The sequence below is a fragment of the Scomber japonicus genome, chromosome 1 (assembly GCF_027409825.1).
Source record: "Scomber japonicus isolate fScoJap1 chromosome 1, fScoJap1.pri, whole genome shotgun sequence".
NCBI classification, from domain to species: domain Eukaryota; kingdom Metazoa; phylum Chordata; class Actinopteri; order Scombriformes; family Scombridae; genus Scomber; species Scomber japonicus.
Genome location: NC_070578.1, coordinates 39,059,834 through 39,078,231, shown reverse-complemented (window position 1 = coordinate 39,078,231; position 18,398 = coordinate 39,059,834). Strand labels below are relative to the sequence as shown.

Genomic DNA, 18,398 nt, shown 5'->3' with positions numbered 1-18,398 from the left:
ATTTGTATTTGAGTTTAATGATTGAAATAAACTAAATTAAACTAAAAAACTAAACCAATCATCAGAACAGTAATTAGTTTTAATTAATTTAAATACATCTCATGTAATTTAATACTTAGATACATAGTAGAAATGACCTGGTTTCATTTATTTAATGCATCTCTGCTGCAGCAAGTTAACAGGTGACTTCATTGGTGTTGTCATGGTAACGTTAACTTTTTTTTATTCATACAAGAAATGCAGCTCAAAGTGATTTACAACTAAATAAATGACATGAGTGCTTCACATTAAGAGGGCCGAAAAGAAGCAGTATGCTAAAAAAAAAAAGTAGTAATTTTAAAATAGTCCATAGTAAAAGAAGCTAAAACATAATAATAAATAAAATATATAAAATAAAGTAAAATACAACATTCCTATAAAGAAGTTCAGTAGTGCATCAGTGTGAAGATGATTGATAGAAAAGCTAATTAAAGGCTAAAGTAAAGAGATAAGTTTTTAGCTTTCTTATATTATATTATATCATTTAATATTATATTTAGTGAGCTGCTTCTCTGATATATAAAGATAGTTTGTTCCACACACTCTGTTATACTTACCTACCTTTAATCTTTTATTCAGGCAGATTGAATATCATATTTTTCCCACATTTGAGCGATAGTTAAACTTTAGAATAAAAAGTGACAACCCTACTACACTGTTCCCTTTGAGCCACTGGCAGCGTTTTAATCATATCATGAAGAGTCTGACGTAACTGAAGCTCCACTGATTACTTTATTCATGCGTTAGTGTAAATCACTATCGCTATGGAAACGTCCAATATGCTGAATCTATTATGTGAGCTATTAAAGAGTAAAAGAGTATAGAATAGATAAACCCCCCCCCCCACCCTTCCTCTCTTTATCTTCTATATATTTAACCCTCCTGTTGTTCTTGAGTCAAGGAAGGAAAGAAGGAAGGAAGAAAATAAGGAAGGGAAGAAGGAAAGGAGGGAAGGGAAGAAGAAGAAGAAGGAGGGAGGAAGGACAGAAGGAGGGAAGGAAGGGAGGAATGGAGGAAGCAGGAAGGAAAGGAGGGAGGGAGAAGGATGGAAAGGAGGGAGGGAGAAGGAAGGAAAGGAGGGAGGAAGGGAAGGAGGAAGGAAGGACAGAAGGAGGGAAGAAGGAAGGAAGTAATGAAGGAAGGAAAGGGAGGGGGGAAGAAGGAAGAACAGAAGGAGGTAAAGAAAGGGGAATAGGGGGATGGAGGAAGAAAAGAAGGAAGGTGGGAAAGAGAGGAAGGAAAGAATGAGAGAAGGAAGGAAGGAAGGAAGAATAAAAACAGACGGGTCAATGTGACCCGGTTCTCGTTCCTGGTGGTTTCAGACGGTCTGCGGTCGGTGGTGGAGGAGCTGGAGCTGGAGAGGAACCAGCTGCAGGAGAATAAGGGAGGAAGGATGGAAGGACAGAAGGAGGGAAGGAAGGAGGGAGGGAGGACAGATGGAAAGGAGGGAGGAGGGAAGGAATGGAGGAGGGAGAGAGGAAGGAAAGAGAGGAAAGGAAAGAAGGAGGGAGGGAAAGAGGGAAGGAGGAAGGAAGGACAGAAGGAGGGAAGAAAGAGAGAAGGAGGAAGGAAGGACGGAAGGAAGGAAGGAAGGAAGGAAGGAAGGAAGGAAGGAAGAATAAAAACAGACGGGCTAATGTGACCCGGGTCTCTGGTGGTTTCAGACGGTCTGCGGTCGGTGGTGGAGGAGCTGGAGCTGGAGAGGAACCAGCTGCAGGAGCAGATCCTCAGTCTGGAGGAGAGATGCCAAGACCTGGAGGACCGGCTGCAGCTACAGGCTCGCATCGAGGCTCTGCAGGTAACCTCTCACACACACACACACACACACACACACACATATACACACACACACACACATATATACACACACACATATACACACACACACACAACCTCACGCACACAAACACACACTTTCCTTCCTTCCTTCCTTCCTCCCTTCCACCTTTCCTTCCTTCTTTCCCTCCTCCCTCCTTCCTTTCCTTCCTTCTTCCTCCCTTCCTTCCACCTTTCCTTCCTTCCTTCCTCCCTCCTTTCCTTCCTTCTTCCTCCCTGCTTTCCTTCCTTCTTCCTCCCTTCCACCTTTCCTTCCTCCTTCCTTCATTCTTTCCTTCCTCCCTCCCTCCCTCCTTTCCTTCCTTCCTTCCTTCTTCCTCCCTGCTTTCCTTCCCTCTTTGTCCCTTCCACCCTTCCTTCCTCCTTCCTTCATTCTTTCCTTCCTCCCTCCCTCCCTTCCTTCCACCTTTCCTTCCACCTTTCCTTCCTTCCTTCCTCCCTCCTTTCCTTCCTTCTTCCTTCCACCTTTCCTTCCTCCCTCCCTCCTTTCCTTCCTTCTTCCTCCCTTCTTCCTCACTTCCTCCTTTCCTTCCTTCCTCCCTCCTTTCCTTCCTTCTCCCTCCTTTCCTTCCTTCTTTCTTCCACACACACACACACACACACACACACACACACACACACACACACACACACACACACACACTCACACACACACACACAGTTAACCATGAATCTTGTGCTAACGCTGAGTGTTTGCATGAGGAGGGATTTTGGGATTTTGTAACAAACCCTTCTAACACAGGTGACGTTTGATGTAGATGAAGATGAGCAGCCATGTTGGGTCTCTCAGGTGTGTTGGGTCTCGTGTGTGTGTGTGCGCTAGAGAAGCACCTCTGGCGGTGACGGCTAACGGTGTGGAGTGCGTGTTTAATCCCCGACACTTTGTGCTTTTCTTTTTTTTAATAGTTTATTTTAAAGTTAGTGGCAGACTCACTGGGTGTGATTTACTCTTCACTGATGAACTTTGGCCTAAATAGTGAAAATCAAAGTTCATTGATATTTAATAACACTTTTCTTATACTGATAGGGAGGAAGAAGTAAGGAAAGAAGGGAGGGAGGGAGGAAGGAAGGACAGAATGAGGGAAGAAAGGGGGATGGAGGAAGGAAAGGAGGGAGGAAAGGTTGGGAGGAAGATGGAAGGAAAGGAGGGAGGAAGAAGGAAGGAAAGGAAGAGAGGGAGGAAGAAGGAAGGAAAGGAGGGAGGGAGGGAGGAAGGACAGGAAGAAAGGAGGGAGGGAGGGAGGACAGGAAGGAAGGAGGAAGGAAAAGAAGGGAGGAAGGAAGGACAGAAGGAGGGAAGGAAGGAGGGAGGAAGAAGGAAGGAAAGGAGGGAGGGAGGAAGGAAGGAGGGAGATGGAAGGAAAGGAAGGGAGGAGGGAGGAAGAAGGAAGGAAGGAAAGGAGGGAAGGAGGAAGGGAGGAAGAAGGATGGAAAGGGAGGAAGGAAAGGAAGGAGGGAGGGAGGAAGAAGGAAGGATGGAAAGGAGGGAGAAGGAAGGAAAGGAGGGAGAGAGGGAGGGAGGGAGGAAAGGGAGGGAGGAAGAAGGAAGGAAAGGAGGGAGGAGGGAGGGAGAGAAGGCAGGAAGAAGGACGGAAAGGGAGGAAGAAGGAAGGAAAGGAGGGAGGAAGAAGGAAGGAAAGGAAGGGAGGAAGAAGGAAGGAAAGGAAGGGAGGAGGGAGGAAGAAGGAAGGAAAGGATGGATGGAGGGAGGAAGAAGGAAGGAAAGGAGGGAGGGGAGGGAGAGTGGTGAAGTGGTGAAGTACTATTTGTGAGTCTTTTATGTTAAGTAATTTTTTTTAAAAGAAGGAAGGAAGGGAGGAAGAAGGAAGGAAAGGAGGGAGGAAAGAAGGATGGAAGGAAAGAAGGAGAGAGGGGGGAAGGAAGGAAGGAGGGAGGGAGGAAGGACATAACACTTTTCTTATACTGATAATAATAATAAGTAATTCCAGTTGTGTCTTCCACGTCTGTGTGCTGTGAGAGTTTCTTTATTCTGAGTTTTCTTTAACAATATTAAAAGTTATTGATCTTTATTTTATTTTTATTTTATTTTTTTGTTTCTTCAGAACGAGTCCGAGAAGCTCCAGAGTCAACTCGCCAGCGCCCGAAACCAACAGAGCAGAGACGCAGAGAAGCATCAGCTGATGGTCAGCAGTCTGAACGAGCAGCTCAGAGGGTAAGATACGGACTACAGCGGGGCAATTAATCCCAAAACAATAGAAACCCACATTTAGAAACTGTAATCAACTTAATCTTGCTCATGTCAGTTAATGGTGGTGTTCACTGTTGCCATGACAACAAAGGTTGCATATCTTTAAAGGAATTTGAAAACTTGTCTCCAGTGATGATTTTAACCCAAACCATGATCTTTAACCACAGCTTAGTCACACCTTAACCCTCCTGTTGTCCTCCAGTCAAGGGAGGGAAGGAGGAAAGGAAAGGAAAGAAGGAAAAGTGGAAAGAAGGGGGACGAAAGAAAGAGGGAAGGAAGGAAGTAAGGAAGGAAGGAGGGAAGGAAGGGAGGAGGGAGGGAAGGAGGGAGGAAGAAGGAAGAAAAGATGGACAGAGGAAAGATGGACAGGAAAGAAGGACAGAGGAAAGAAGGAAGGGAGGAAAGGGAGGGAGGAAGGAAGGAAAGGAGGGAGAGAGGGAAGGAAGGGAGGAAAGGAAAGAAGGAAGGAAGGGAGGGAGAAAGGAAAAGAGGAAGAAAGAAAAGAAGGAAAGAAGGAAGGGAGGAAGGAAGGGGGAGGAAAGAAAGAGAGAAGGAGGGAGGAAGGAAGGAAAGGAGGGAGAATGGGAGAAAGGAAAAGAGGAAGGAAGGACAGAAGAAAGGAGGAGGGAGGGAAGGAAGGAAGGAAGGAAAGAAGGAAGGGAGGAAGGTAGGGGAAGGAAAGAAAGAGAGAAGGAGGAAGGAAGGAAGAAAAGAAGGAACAGTCAAAACAGACGGGGTCAATTTGACCCTGGAGGACGACAGGATGGTTAAAGAAAGGAGGGAAGGAAGGAAAGGAGGGAGAAAGGAAGGAAAGAAGGTAGGAGGGAGGGAAAAAGGAAAGAAGTAAAGAGAGAAGGAAGGGAGGAAAGAAAGAAAGGAGGAAGAAAAGAAGGAAGGAAAGAGGGTAGGAAGGTAGGAGGGAAGGAAAGAGGAAGGAATTAAGGTATATTTTGCTGTTGATATTTTAAAATGTGAAATGTTTCAGCTGTTCTGATTTTCTTTTCTTTTCTTTTCTTTTCTTTTCTTTTCTTTTCTTTTCTTTTCTTTTCTTTTCCCAGGCTGAGTGACACCCAGGAGTGTCTGGAGAGCTCTCTCATCGAGAAGGAGAACACGTTAGCTAAGACGTCTGAGAAGCTGGAGCTGATCAGCAGCCTCCGAGAGTCTCTGAGTGCTAAAGACACTCAGTACAAAGAGACGTCTGATAAACTGCTCCAGGCAGAGCACACTGTAAGAGATTGACTCTATAGCTTTCTGGGTTTGTTTTTTTGGCGATCAAATTTTATTATTTTCATTTCCATTAAGTCAGAAATATTTCAGTTGGCCCAAGACATAAAAACGTGTCATGGGAAAGAACACAGTCAAAGTATTGATGATAATAATGATAATAATAATAAAATAAAAAAATAAAAGAATAAAAAAATAATTAAAATAAAATAATTAAAATAAAATAATTAAAAGATAAAATAATAATAATAAAATAAAAAAATATAAGAATAAAAAAATAATTAAAATAAAATAATTAAAAAATAAAAGAATAATTAAAATAAAATAATAATAATAATAATAATAATAATAATAATAATAATTATTATTATTATTATAAAAAATAATAAAATAAAAAGTAATAACATAAAAAATAATTAAAAAATAATAATAAAATAAAAATTAAAAAAATAATAATGATAAAAAATAATAAAATAAAAGTAATAAAATAAAATAAAAAATAATAAAAAAAATTAATAAAAGTAATAAAATAATAAAATTATTTAAAAAAAAATAAATAAATAAATAAATAATAATAATAAAATATATTTCTCTGTTTTTTTATATCAGGATTTTGTTTGTTTGTCAGTTGTATTATTTTATTTTATTTATTTTTTCTTCCTTTCAGCTCGAGGAAGTTTCCACTAAGTTCAGCAGCTCAGAGAAACAACGCTCGGAGTTAAAGACTGAAGTCTTCGACCTCACGCAGAAGCTGAGTGTGCTGAAGGAGAAGGTTCGGGTTGCTTTAATGAAATACAATACACTACCCTCCTTTCCTTCCTTCTTCTTCGCTTCCTTCCTCCCTTCCGTCCTTCCTCCCTCCCTCCTTTCCTTCCTTCTTCCTCCCTTCCTTCCTCCCTCCCTCCCTCCCTCCTTTCCTTCCTTCCTCCCTCCCACCTTTCCTTCCTTCTTTCCTTCCCTCCTTTCCTTTCTTCTTCCTTCCTTCCTTCCACCTTTCCTTCCACCTTTCCTTCCTTCTTTCCTTCCTCCTTCCTCCCTTCCTTCCTTCCACCTTTCCTTCCTTCTCCCTCCCTCCCTCCTTTCCTTCCTTCTTCCTCCCTACCTTCCTTCCACCTTTCCTTCCTTCTTTCCTTCCTCCTCCCTCCCTCCTTCCTTTCCTTCCTTCTTCTTCCCTTCCATCCTTCCTTCCTTCTTCCTTCCTCCCTCCTTTCCTTCCTTCCTCCCTCCCTCCCTCCTTCCTTTCCTTCCTTCTTCCTCATTCCATCCTTCCTTCCTCCCTGCTTTCATTCCTTCTTCTTCTCTTCCTTCCCTCCTTCCTTCCTTCCTTCTTTCCTCCCTCCCTCCCTCCCTCCCTCCCTCCCCACCTCCCTCTCTCCCTCCCTCCTTTCCTTCCTTCCTCCCTCCCTCCTTTCCTTCCTCCCTCCCTCCTTTCCTTCCTCCCTCCCTCCCTTCTATCCTTCCTCCCTCCCTCCTTGGTGTGCTTTAATTAAAAATTAAACATCAATCTTTGTATTTTCAGAAAGGTTTCAGAATACACTACAGGCTAATCTTACATGACTTGATTTCATACTAATGATTTAAACTTCATTTTATCTCATTTGCAGACCCAGAAACAGGAAACCACCATAGAAACTTTACAAACTGACCTCGATCAGACAAACGAGGATCTGGACAAACTCAACTCAGCTCACCTGGAAGAACGAGCTCAACTCATTCACGATCTCCAAAGCCGAGAGCGTGAAATCGACAGTCTTAAAGACTTCCTGTTGGAAAAAGACAAAGAGATCTCATCGCTGTCTGGTCACATGGCGGAGTACGCGGAGCAGGTCACAGTGCTGAAACGGGACCTCAAACTCAAAGAGGAGCATTTGGTTCAAGTGGAGAATGCGTTGAGTAAAGCGGAGAGGGAAGCGATGGTTATAAGAGACTCACAGAGCTCAGATCAGCAGTCTTTGAATAGCAAGATCACAGAGCTGGTTGGGAAACTTAAAGATACAGAGATGGAGGTCGTCAACACCAAAGAGGAGATGGAGACCAAAGCGGCGGAGGTGGAACATCTCATAAAGCAGACGGAAGAGGATAAGAAGATCATTCAGGATCTTCGAGGAGAGATCCAGAAACAGACTGTGAGCCATCGTAATCACCTCTCTGAATGTGAAACGCACATCACTTCGTTAAAGGAGCAGCTGAGTTCGTCCACGCTGAAGCTGCAGGAGTCAGAAGGAGTCATTTCACAGCTGAAAGACAAAGATAGCAACAATGAGAAACAGCTAAATGATAAAGAGCAGACGTATGAAGAAGAAGTCAAATCTTTAAAGGAGGAGCAGAATAAACTTTTAGCTCAAGTGGAGAAATATAACGGCGATGTGGAGAGGTTGTCTGAACAGTTAAAGGAGCAAGTACAGAGTGAGGAAAAGATTAAAAAGGAAATGCAAGAAAAAGTAGAAACCATTGAGTCACTGGAAAACCAACTGAAAGCAACCGATAAACAAGCCGAGGATGAAAGGATGAAATTCAACACCGAGCTTCAAGTCCAGGAATCAGAAAAGCAAAAGTTGAGCAAAGAACTTCAGATCAAAACTGAAAACTTCTCCAAAGTCAAGACGCTATTAAAAAACATGAAAGCCGAGAAGCAGCAGCTGCAAGAGAAGCTTCAAGGTCTGAACAAGGAGCTCAAGCAACAGACGCAGAACGTGAAGCAGCTCAACGAAAAGGTTTCATCTTCTCTCCAACTAAACGGCAATCTGGAGAAGCAATTAGACTCTCTCACGAAGGAGAAGGAGAGACTCGAAGTGGAAGTATCCGAAAGAGTAAAAGACATTTCAGAAGTTGCGAAAGTCGAGAAAGATTCTTTACAAGCTAAAATATCCACACTTGAAACGCAGCTCATGCAAAACAGCACGATCATGGAAGGGCTGCAGAGAGATAAAGAGGATTTGACTGCTCAGAGTAAAGAGTTGAATCGAGTTCTTGAGCAAAGCACACACTCGAACTCAGAAGTCCTGCTGGAGAAAACTAATGAATGTAATCATCTCAACCAGTTACTCAGGGAGAAGGAGGAGACGGAGAAGCAACTGCAAGAAGAAGTGAAAAACCTGACGTCGAATGTTGACCAGCTGCAGCGTGACATGACAGAAAAAGAGCAGACTGTCACTCATCTCCAAAAGCAAATAGAGGCTCATCAAAATCAGCAAATGCAGCTCGAGGAAACGCTGTCTTTGCTTCGGGAACAGGAAGCAGCTCTGAAGTCTGGTTTGATGGATAAGGACTCGACGCTGAAAGAGAAACAGGAAGAGTGCGACGGTTTGCAGAGTGAAATGAGCAAACTACGAGCCGAAGCCGAATCGCTTAACGGAGAACGCTCACGGCTTTGCCAGCAGCTGGAAGAGAGAGGAGAAATGTTGAAAAGTGTGACTCAGCAGTGCCAAAATCACAAAGATGAACTGAACGATACAAATAATACGATTAAGTCTCTGAGCGATCAAACCCGTGCGATGGAGGAAAACGCCAGGAAGTTTGAATCTGAAACAGAGCAAAGACAAACAGAGCTGACGAGCTTAAAGAGCCAAATTCAGACAGTAGTGGAAGAAAACCATCAACTTCGCTCTGCTTGTGAATCCAGAGAAAAGGAGCTCGCTCAGCAAACGCAGGTCGTATCTGATCTCGATGGACAGCTGAAAATGACTCGAGAAGAGAACGCCAGCTTCAGCGTGAAGATTACGTCTCTAACAGAAGATAATCAGAGACTACAAGAAGAGCTGGCACAAAACATCAAATCTGTTTCTGAACTCCAAGAAAGAAGTTCTGGGCTTGAAATTCAGATTGCAGATAATCAGGAAGTAATTAACAGCCTGTCGAAGGAAAAGGAAGAGCTCACCGTCGAGACAAATAAATTAAAAAAGATCCTCAAGGAAAGCGAAATGTCGAACTCTGCAGGTTTGCTTGAGAAGACAAATGAATGTACTCACCTGTCAAAAACACTGAGGGAGAGAGAAGAGCAGCTTCAGAGTTTACAGGAGCAAGCTGACGGTCTAAAAATGCAGGTTAGTCAACTCGACACGTCGTTGAATGAGAAAGAACAAACGGCATCAGAGAAGAGTTCTCAGTTGGAGGCTCAGCACAATCAGATGCTGCAGCTTCAGGACACGATATCGATGCTTCAGGAGCAAGGGTCTGTCCTCAAGTCAGGGTTGATGGAGAAAGACACGATGCTTCAGCAGAAAGCAGAGGAGTGTAGTGTTTATCAGAAGGAAGTCATGCAACAGAAGGATCTCCTGTCACAGATACAGACTGAGGTAGAGTCACTCAGGCAACAGTGCTTAGAGGCTAAACAGCAGATTCAGCAAAAAGATCAGACCTTAGTAGAAGTAACGAGTGAGTTTCAAAACCATAAAGATGAGCTGAATAGACGAAATGAATCCGTGCTTTCACTCAGCACTCAGCTTGGCGCCATGAACGAGAATGCTGCAAAGATGGAGGGTGAAATTACCGACTTGAAGGCGATCGTGCAGAAACTCACGGTGGAAAACAGTCAGCTGCTACAAGAGGAGGATCAGAGGAAAGCAGAGGTGATTGATTGTAAAGATAGCATTCAAGCACTGAATGAGCAAAATACGAGGTTAAAATCTGAACTACAGAAAACAGTCACCAAGCTGTCCAGTGCTCATGAAGAAGTCACACATCTTAAAACAGCAGTCTGTGAGAGAGACAGTCAGCTCCAAACAGTAGGGTTAGAAAGAGAGAGGCTTAGTATGACCACACAAGGAAAAGATGATTCCCTGAAACAGCAAGATACTTTGATCCAGCAACTCAACCTCAGGATCGCTGAGCAGGAGCAGAGGCTGAAACAGGAAACAGATGACAGCGTTGGTTTAAGAGCGCAGGTTTCAGAGCTCAGAAGTCAAGTTGAGAGTCTTACTTCAGAGTCATCCATGCTGAAAAATACTTTAGAGCAAAAAGAGCAGTCAAGTCTAGAAAGTCAAAATCAGTCTTTATCTGTAGCTGAGAGTCTCAAATCGAACCTACAAGTCAAAGAAGAAGAGTGCGTCACTTTGAAAGAACAGATTTTACACCTGGAAGAATCTGTGGCAAAGCTTAACAACAGCCTCCAAGTGCAGATATCTGAGACAGCAGATCTGAAAAAGGTCTTAGAAGAAAAAGAAGCAGCTCTCCTTGACCAATCAAAGTCTCTTCATGACATGCAGAGGAGAGTAGACGAGGCGTTGCTCTTCAAAACTCAGTTCATGGAAAGCTCAGAGTTGGTGTCTCAGCTACAGAGTCAAATTCAGACAATGTCCACAGACTCTGGAAACCTTCAAAAGTCCACAGAAGAAACACAAAGTGCCTTCAACAACCTGCAAGAGAAATATGCATGTAACTTAGAAGAGTTGCAAGACGTAAGAAAGCAGCTGTCCCAAAGTACCGACGAGGTGTCCAACCTTCGGAAGCTGTTGGACGATACCAACAGCGAACGTCAAATGGCAACGTCCACTGTAGAAACACTGAGAAATGAGTTATCAGCAATCCAACACAAACTAGCTGAAACACAAAACCTGAACTCCAGTCTGTCAACGGAAAAGGACGAGGCTTTTGCGTCTCATAAAGCGAGCGTGTCACTGCTGACCGTGGAAATAGAAAGACTGAAATCACAACATCTTCAAGTGGTGGCTCAGATTAATGCACTGACAGAAAACCTGGAGCAGAGAGAAATGGCTCTCCATGCAATTAACAGTCAGTACACAACCCAAGCCAAACACACAACGCAGCTGGTGTCAGAAATGCAGAAACTAGAAGAGCAAAATAAAAGATTAAATGAGGAGATTAGTTTGTCAAAGGAGGAGCAACAGAGGCGTCACAGTGCGGTCAGTAAGGAAAACGCTCATTTACAAGATGAGATTAGAAGGCTTGTTTCACAGAAAGAAGAGCTGGAAAGAAGGCACCATCAAATTTGGGCATCGCAGGAGCAGCAGTCCAGCAGCATGAACGAACACGTGGAGAAAATGGTGTCCGAGAAGGAGAGTCTTCAAGCAAAGGTTAGTGCCAAAGACGAAGAACTTTCTCAATTAAAACACAACATTCAAAAGGTAGAGCAAATTCTGCAGGACTCTGAGCAAGAGTGGCTGTTAGTTCTGGATAGAGAAAAACAGGATAAGAATCTACTTGCAGAACAGTTGAAAAGTGTTGAAAATGAAATGAAATCTAAAGATGCTAAAGTTAATGCTTTGAAACAAGACTTGGACAGTTTTCAGGAGAAGCTATCCGAGGCTTCTGCTGCAATTAGGAAAGGGTCCGATCAACTCAGCGCGAAAGAGTTGGAGGCGTCGACATCCAGGATTCAACTGGAAAAGGTGTTAGCGTCTGTCCAGGAAAAGGATAACGAGAACATTAATTTGCAGCAGGCTCTAAAAGCCGTGGAGCACGAGTTAGAAAAACTGGTAGCGAGAAAAACTGGTTCCGATAAAGATTCCACGTGTGAGAGATCAGCTGCTTTAAATGATGAAAAAGCTTATTTAGAGCACATGATAAAACAAGTAGAGGAGCGTCATCAGTCTGAAATAGATGCTTTGAAAGCTGAGTTGGATAAGACTGCAGCGCAATTACAAAAAGCGCAGAATACGCTTAATGAAGGAGAGAGGAGTGATTCGGAGAAGGGTCAAGAGATTACTTTCCTACAAGAGACGGTGGAGCATTTGCAAGCTCGGCTCAACGCTGAAGCAGAGCAAGTGAAAGAAGCTGCTGTCAAACACTCTTCTTTACACGATGAGCTGCAAGCAAAGGACGAGCAAATCGGCTGCATGAGCATCCAGATAGGTCAACAGAAGGAGCTACTTGCAGGACTTAGTCAGCAGTTAAGGGATAAAGATGCATCCGTCGTCCAAGTCATGGAGTCCGCCTCCAATGAAAGAGTGAAGCTTAATGAGGAAATAACTTCTCTGATGGCAAAATTAGAAGGCACAGAGCAAGCACATCAATGCTCCGTGAAGAGGCTTGAAGAGGTTTCTCAGCAACTAGAAGAACGTGTCTCATGCTCTCAAAGTGAAATGGAAATCAAGAATTCGGAGAAACTCGAGCTGAAAAAGGAAAATGATGAACTGAAAGGTGATCTCGCCAGAGTGTCTAAAGAAAAAGATGTAATCAAGAAGAAGCTTCATGCTGCTCTCATTCTAAGAAAGGATCTTATGAAGAAGATTGAAAAATATGAAAATCAAAAGGAGGAGGAAGATGTGAGCGTTAAAACCGAGGTGTCACTTTTACAAACTAAATTACAGGAAGTGACAAATGAAGCTCAAGCCTCAGAACAACTTCACAAAGAAAATGTCTCTGTTTATGAAAAGAAAATCCTTGAGAAGGAGGGAGAGATTCTTGGACACAAAACAGAAATCGAAAGACTTGAGCAGTTTGAGTCAGAAAAACACATTTTGGAAGCGGCGCTAAATGAGAAAGAGGCGTCTTTGTCAGAAACAGTTCAAACACTCAGTGAGAAAAACAACCTGATCAAACAGCTGCAGACCAACGTTGCCGAGAGAGAAGATGCCTTTGAGCGAGACAGAAACAACATGATGCAGAAATTAGAGGAGCTGCAAACTGAAATCAAGACATATAAAGAAGAATCAAAGGATAAATCTTCCACTAGTGCTGCTGCTGCTGAAGATTTAGAGAACCAGCTCGCACAGGTGAAGCAAGAAAAGGCGATGCTACAGAAAAAGGCCCAAGCTGCTTTACTGGCACGAAAAGAGACCATGAAGAAAGCTCAAGAAAACGAAAAGAAATTAACTCAAGAATTAGCCGAACTGAAAGACGACTACAAAGCTCTGCTGGAGCAACACTGCCAGCAGACGAACGAGCTCAACGCTGTCCAGTTAAAATTTGATGAGAAAGTCCGGGAACTGGAAGACCTCCGTAAGACCTCGTTGTCTTATCTCGATGAGCTGGACACTTTGAGGCAGCTTGTTGAGGAGAGAGATACAACTCTACAAGATTTAAAGATGTCTCTGGCTGAGAAGGAAAGCCAATGCCACTCTCTATCAAACTTACAAACAGAGCTAGAAACTGTTAAATCCAAATTGGAGAGTGTGTCTGTTGAGATTGCGAGTAAAGACGAGGCTTTTGTAGCGATGGAGCAAAGAGCAGAGACTTTGGACTCAAAATTACAACTGGCAGAAAGCAACTTGGAGAAAGCTCATGCTGACGTAAAAGAAAAAATAGAAGAAGTTGAGAAATACCAGGAAATGATTAAAGTTGCCCAACAGGAGAAGGAAGCTTTGGAGACTGAGGTCAAGATCTCCTCCAAATCTGCACTCGAAGAACAAACTCATGTGAATGAAGAAAAGTATCAGATTTTAATGGAAGACAATAAAACTCTTATGGAGCAAATCTCAGCCGTCCAGACAACATTAGCAGAGACAAAGCAGCAGCTCAATGAAGAGAAAGACAGTTTGATTACAGAGCTTGAAAGAGCACAGCTGTGTTACACTGAACAACAAAGGAATTTGGAGTTGTTAAAGCAAGAAAAAGAAAACGCTCTCAAGTTAATTGACGAACTGAGAGATGAGTTAACGTCACTGAATAATCAGCTGCAGCAGTCTGAGCAAGTAAATGAGGAGCGTCGTGAAAGGATGTCTGCAATTTGCATAAAAGAAGAAATGGTTAACAAAGACGAGGCCGATTTTACTCATAAATGTGCCGAAGACTTTGAAGCGAAACTGAAAGAGAGAGATGATGCATTGTTAGTTTCTCAGGCTCAAGTTTCAGAAAAGGAAGAGCTAATTGCAGCACTTGAACAGCAATTACGACAGCAAATTAAACTGCATGAAGTAGCCGTTGATAAGATGAGAACAGAGAATGAGGAGCTCCAGAAATCTCGAGATGAAGGCACGAAATCGAACAATCAAGACAGCCAAAGCAAAATAACTCTCCTAACCAGGAAACTTCAAGCGGCTTTAGTCTCCAGGAAAGAACTCTTGAAGGAAAATGCAACGCTCAAAGAAGACGTAGAAAAGCTGTCAGTCAAACATGAAGCTGAAGAAACTGAGAACTCTAATCTGCAATCATCAGCTCTGAAATTGAAACAACAAAATACAGACTTGGAAAGCTTTGTGGTGTCTCTGAAGGAGGAGAAAGACAAGCTCAGCGCTGAAATCGATCACGTCCTTAATGATAACCGAAGCCTTTCTGCAGCCTGTGAGAGCCTGAAACTCACCATAGAAAGCATCACCCAGCAGAAACAAGCCTTTTCCTGCCAGCTAGAATCTCTTAAAGACTCTCAAACAGAGGAGCTGACCAAATGGAAGTCGAGGCACTCTGAGCTGAAGCAAGAGTACGAGTCTCTTTTACAAGCCTATGAAAATGTTAGCAGCGAAATGGATAAGATGAGACAGCTTTTGGAGGGAGCCAAAAGAGAGAGGCAGGAAGCTCTGAGAAAAGTGCACAAACATGACACCGAGATGGAGAATCTGGAGAGACAGGCAAGAGAGATGGAGGAGGAAAACGAAAGGATTAAAGAGAAGATGCACAAATTTTCAAAAGAGAAACGGCATAAGATTGAAGATCTGGAGGAAGAGAATCAGAAAATTAGAAAAGAACTGACGGAGATTGATGGAAACCACAGAGCGGAGATGTGTGAGCTGAATGATAAAAATCAACAGTTGGAGGCTGAGATTTCCAAACTTAAGGAGTCATCAGAGGAACTCAGAGAGAAGCTTACAGAGATACAAGCTGAAAATGGCCGACTGATGGAAAAGCTTCAAGAGGCGAGCTCTTCATTAGAAAAGGAGCACTCCGAATCAAACTCGTACACAAGCAACATGCAGCTTAAACTTGATGAAGCGCTCAGTTTGAATAACTCGCTGACTGCCCAGATCGAGGCTCAGAAAACAGAGCTTGGTGCTCAATTGGAAATCAACAACTTGTTACAAAAGGAGAGGCAAAATCTTTCTGAAAGGATCGAAAAGATACAGAACGATCATGAATTGCAGTTGGGGAAGAAAGACGATGGCATTAAAGAGCTCAAAGACATCATTAACCGTCACAGCCAAGAGACTATCAGCCTAAATGAGAAGGTTAGAATCCTGGAGGACGATAAGTCTCTTCTGCAAGAGGAGCTTGAAAATGTTCAAGAGATTTCAGACAAAGTGAAAAATGAAAATGAATATTTGGAAACTGTGATTCTCAAAAACTCTGAAAAAATTGATGAACTGACTGAGTCTGTAAACGCTTTGCAAACCCAAAACACGCAGCTGTCCTCTCAACTGGCAGCAAGTAAGGAGATGAGCAACCAGGTTCGACAAGAAAAGGAGGAGGAGCAGCTCAAATTAGTCAAAGTGTTTGAGGAGAAACTCAAGACGGTTCAGAGAGGCAACGAAGGGTCCAAGAACGTGAAGAAAGAACTGCAAGAACTCCTCAGAGAAAAGCATCAGGAGATCAATCAGCTGCAACAAAACTGCATTAAATACCAAGAAGTGATTTTAGATTTAGAGAGCTCTCTGAAGACGTCGCAGTCGGCCTGTGAACACCTGGAGAAGGAACTGAAGAAAAGTTCAGAGAAGACGTCACTTTCAGAGGAGAAAAGAAAACAAGTTGAAGCTGAGATGATCATGACCAAGAATCTCCTTGAGGAGGCCACAGAGAAGATTGTGAGTGTTCAGCAGGAAAGAGATCAGCTGACTTTGGAAATATCACAGCAAAATAAAAAATCTGCGGATGAGATTGTAGAGCAAGCACTATCACAGCAAAATAAAGAAGAGAAACAAATAAACTCTTACATGGAGAATCAAATTATGTTGCAGCAACAGATCAGTGACCTCAGTGAGTTAAAACATAGAGAAAGTCAAAAAGTGAGTGAACTGAGGCAGCAGATCGACTCTCAAGATCTACAGATAAATACTCTTAAGAGAGCGTTTGAAACGACTGAAGCGAAGCTGTCGGCTCTGTCGTCCACTCCTCAGGGAGCAGATGCTACGAAAATTTGGAACGACTTGTATCAGAAAACATTGCACGAGAAGGACAACCAGCTCCTCGAACAGGGCTTTGTGATCAAAAGATTCCTGGAAGACATGAGAGTGAAAGAAAAAGAGGTGAATGAACTACGAGTGACCAAGTCCAGACTGGAAAGGACGCTGAATGAATACTCTGTCGCTGCCGCCGCACAGCAAAGGCAGCTGTTTGTAATGAGTGCAAGCAACGCCGAACTGGCTGAGACTGTGGAGCTCATGACTGTGCAGGTAAAGGAGCTCGATGCTCAGGTCGAAAGAGTAGAGCAGGATAAAAACACGCTCAACAGACAGGTTGCCGACAAAGAAGATTTGATTTCTCAACTGCAGCTTAATCTCCAGCAAACCGAGAAGGTCAACGCAGACACGGACGCTCAGCTGCTCCTTTTACAGTCTCAAAACGACAAACTTCAGGGTGTTTTTGAGAAGCAGGAGGGAATATCTCTGCAACTGAGAACACTCCTCCAGAGCAAAGATGCTGAGATCTCCTCTTTGCTGTCATGTAAAGACGGACAGATGTCAGGATATCTGGAACAACTCCAGACTAACTATCGCTCCCAGGTAGCAGTTTACGAGGACCGGTTAACATCCTCGCACTACCAACGGGAAAAGGCTGACAAAGAGTTGAGAGGGCTCGAGACCAAGGTGAAAAGTCTGCAAATTAAAGTGAACAGGTCTATCCAGGAAAAGGAGCAGATGGCAGCTAAGATTGAGTCCTTTAAGAACTCAATGGTGTCTTTACAGAGTGAAAGAGAGCGACTGATGTCAGAATACAGAATACTTGAAGCAAAAAGCCAGCTAGGCCTAAAGGGTAAAGAGGGCTCTGTGGACGGGGAAGGTGGTGCAACCAAAGGACTTAAACATGAAATTAGGAAATTGTTGCATCAGATGGATGACCTCAATTCAGAGAACGCCATGCTCAGGGCACAGCTGGTTCGTTACAGAGAGGATCTGAATCAAGTTTTATTCTTAAAGGACAACCAGTTGAAGGTGTTGCTCAAGAAACAGCAGGATGTGATCAAAAACCTTGAAACCCAAAAGGCAGCAGCTGAAAAGCAGCTCAGGGAGTCTCGGTCAGAGCTCCAAAAGGAAGAAGAGGCAAGCAATACTTTAAAAGCAGAAATTTCTAAACTTCAAGCTCAGGCTACAAAACTGGAAGAAAGAGCCACGACGAACGAAGGCAAAGTGATCGGCGACCTGCAGCAAGCCGTGGCAGCCAAAGCAGCCGAATGTAACGACCTGCAGCAAAAAGTTCTCTCTATGAAAACCTTAACGGACGAGCTCAAGGAGAAAATGCAGCTGCTGGAGAGCGAAACGGATAAAAAACTGGGCGACGCCGAGGATAAGTACAACAGTGAGCTGGACGGCTTCGAGCGCGAGGTGGAGCTGATGAGGAGCGAGCGAGAGACGGCCGATCAACGCGTGGCAGAGCTCGCCAAAGACACTCTGGAGATGGAGCAGCAGTTATCGGAGGCTAAAACTCAAAATAAAGACATAAGAGCTCAAAACGAATCCCTGTGCAAAGCCATGGCCGCTCTGCAGAACGACCGAGACCAGCTCATCGAAGACTTCAAGGTCCTGAGGAACAGATACGACGAAGAACTCCGAGAGACTCAAGCAGCTTTCAACAAGGTCGAGCGCAGCCTTCAGGACGCTACCTCTGACTTGGCGATGTTTGCTAAAGAGAGAGACATCCTGGTTCATAAATTAAACGCTTTAGAGAGCAAAGACGCCCCGGCAGAGCTGAACAAGCTGTTGGAAGAGCTCTCGAAGGCTTTGTCGGAAAAGGAAAAGGAGCTGAAGAAAGCCGTCTTGGAGAACGGCTCGTACAACAGGCAGCTGTCGGCGTTCTCCAGATCGATGGCCAGCCTCCAAAACGATCGCGACAGGCTGGTCGATGAGTTGGCCGGCGCCAAAAGAGTGGTTGAGTCCAGGCAAGGGGGGTCTTCCGTGAGTGTGGAAAAGTCAGAAGGAAGTGTCCAGAATGAGAAACATGGGCCGGTAAGTCCAAGTCATCAGCTGTGATTTTAGTTTGGCTGTTGCTTGCACCTCCTGTCTCTCTGCGGTGTTTCATGTTGTAGACGGCATGCAGGGTCCAGTTA

General features: G+C 43.7%; 1 protein-coding gene across 1 annotated transcript in view; it reads left to right on the top strand.

Annotated features, from left to right (window-relative positions):
- The window catches only part of LOC128366800 (golgin subfamily B member 1-like), a 51,843-nt gene that overhangs the window by 24,070 nt on the left and 9,375 nt on the right, over window positions 1-18,398 (top strand). The window contains exons 15-19 of the mRNA XM_053327602.1: window positions 1,704-1,837; window positions 3,939-4,048; window positions 5,143-5,311; window positions 5,976-6,080; window positions 6,913-18,297. Coding sequence (XP_053183577.1) covers window positions 1,704-1,837; window positions 3,939-4,048; window positions 5,143-5,311; window positions 5,976-6,080; window positions 6,913-18,297 — 11,903 coding nt within the window. The remainder of the gene's footprint in view (window positions 1-1,703; window positions 1,838-3,938; window positions 4,049-5,142; window positions 5,312-5,975; window positions 6,081-6,912; window positions 18,298-18,398) is intronic.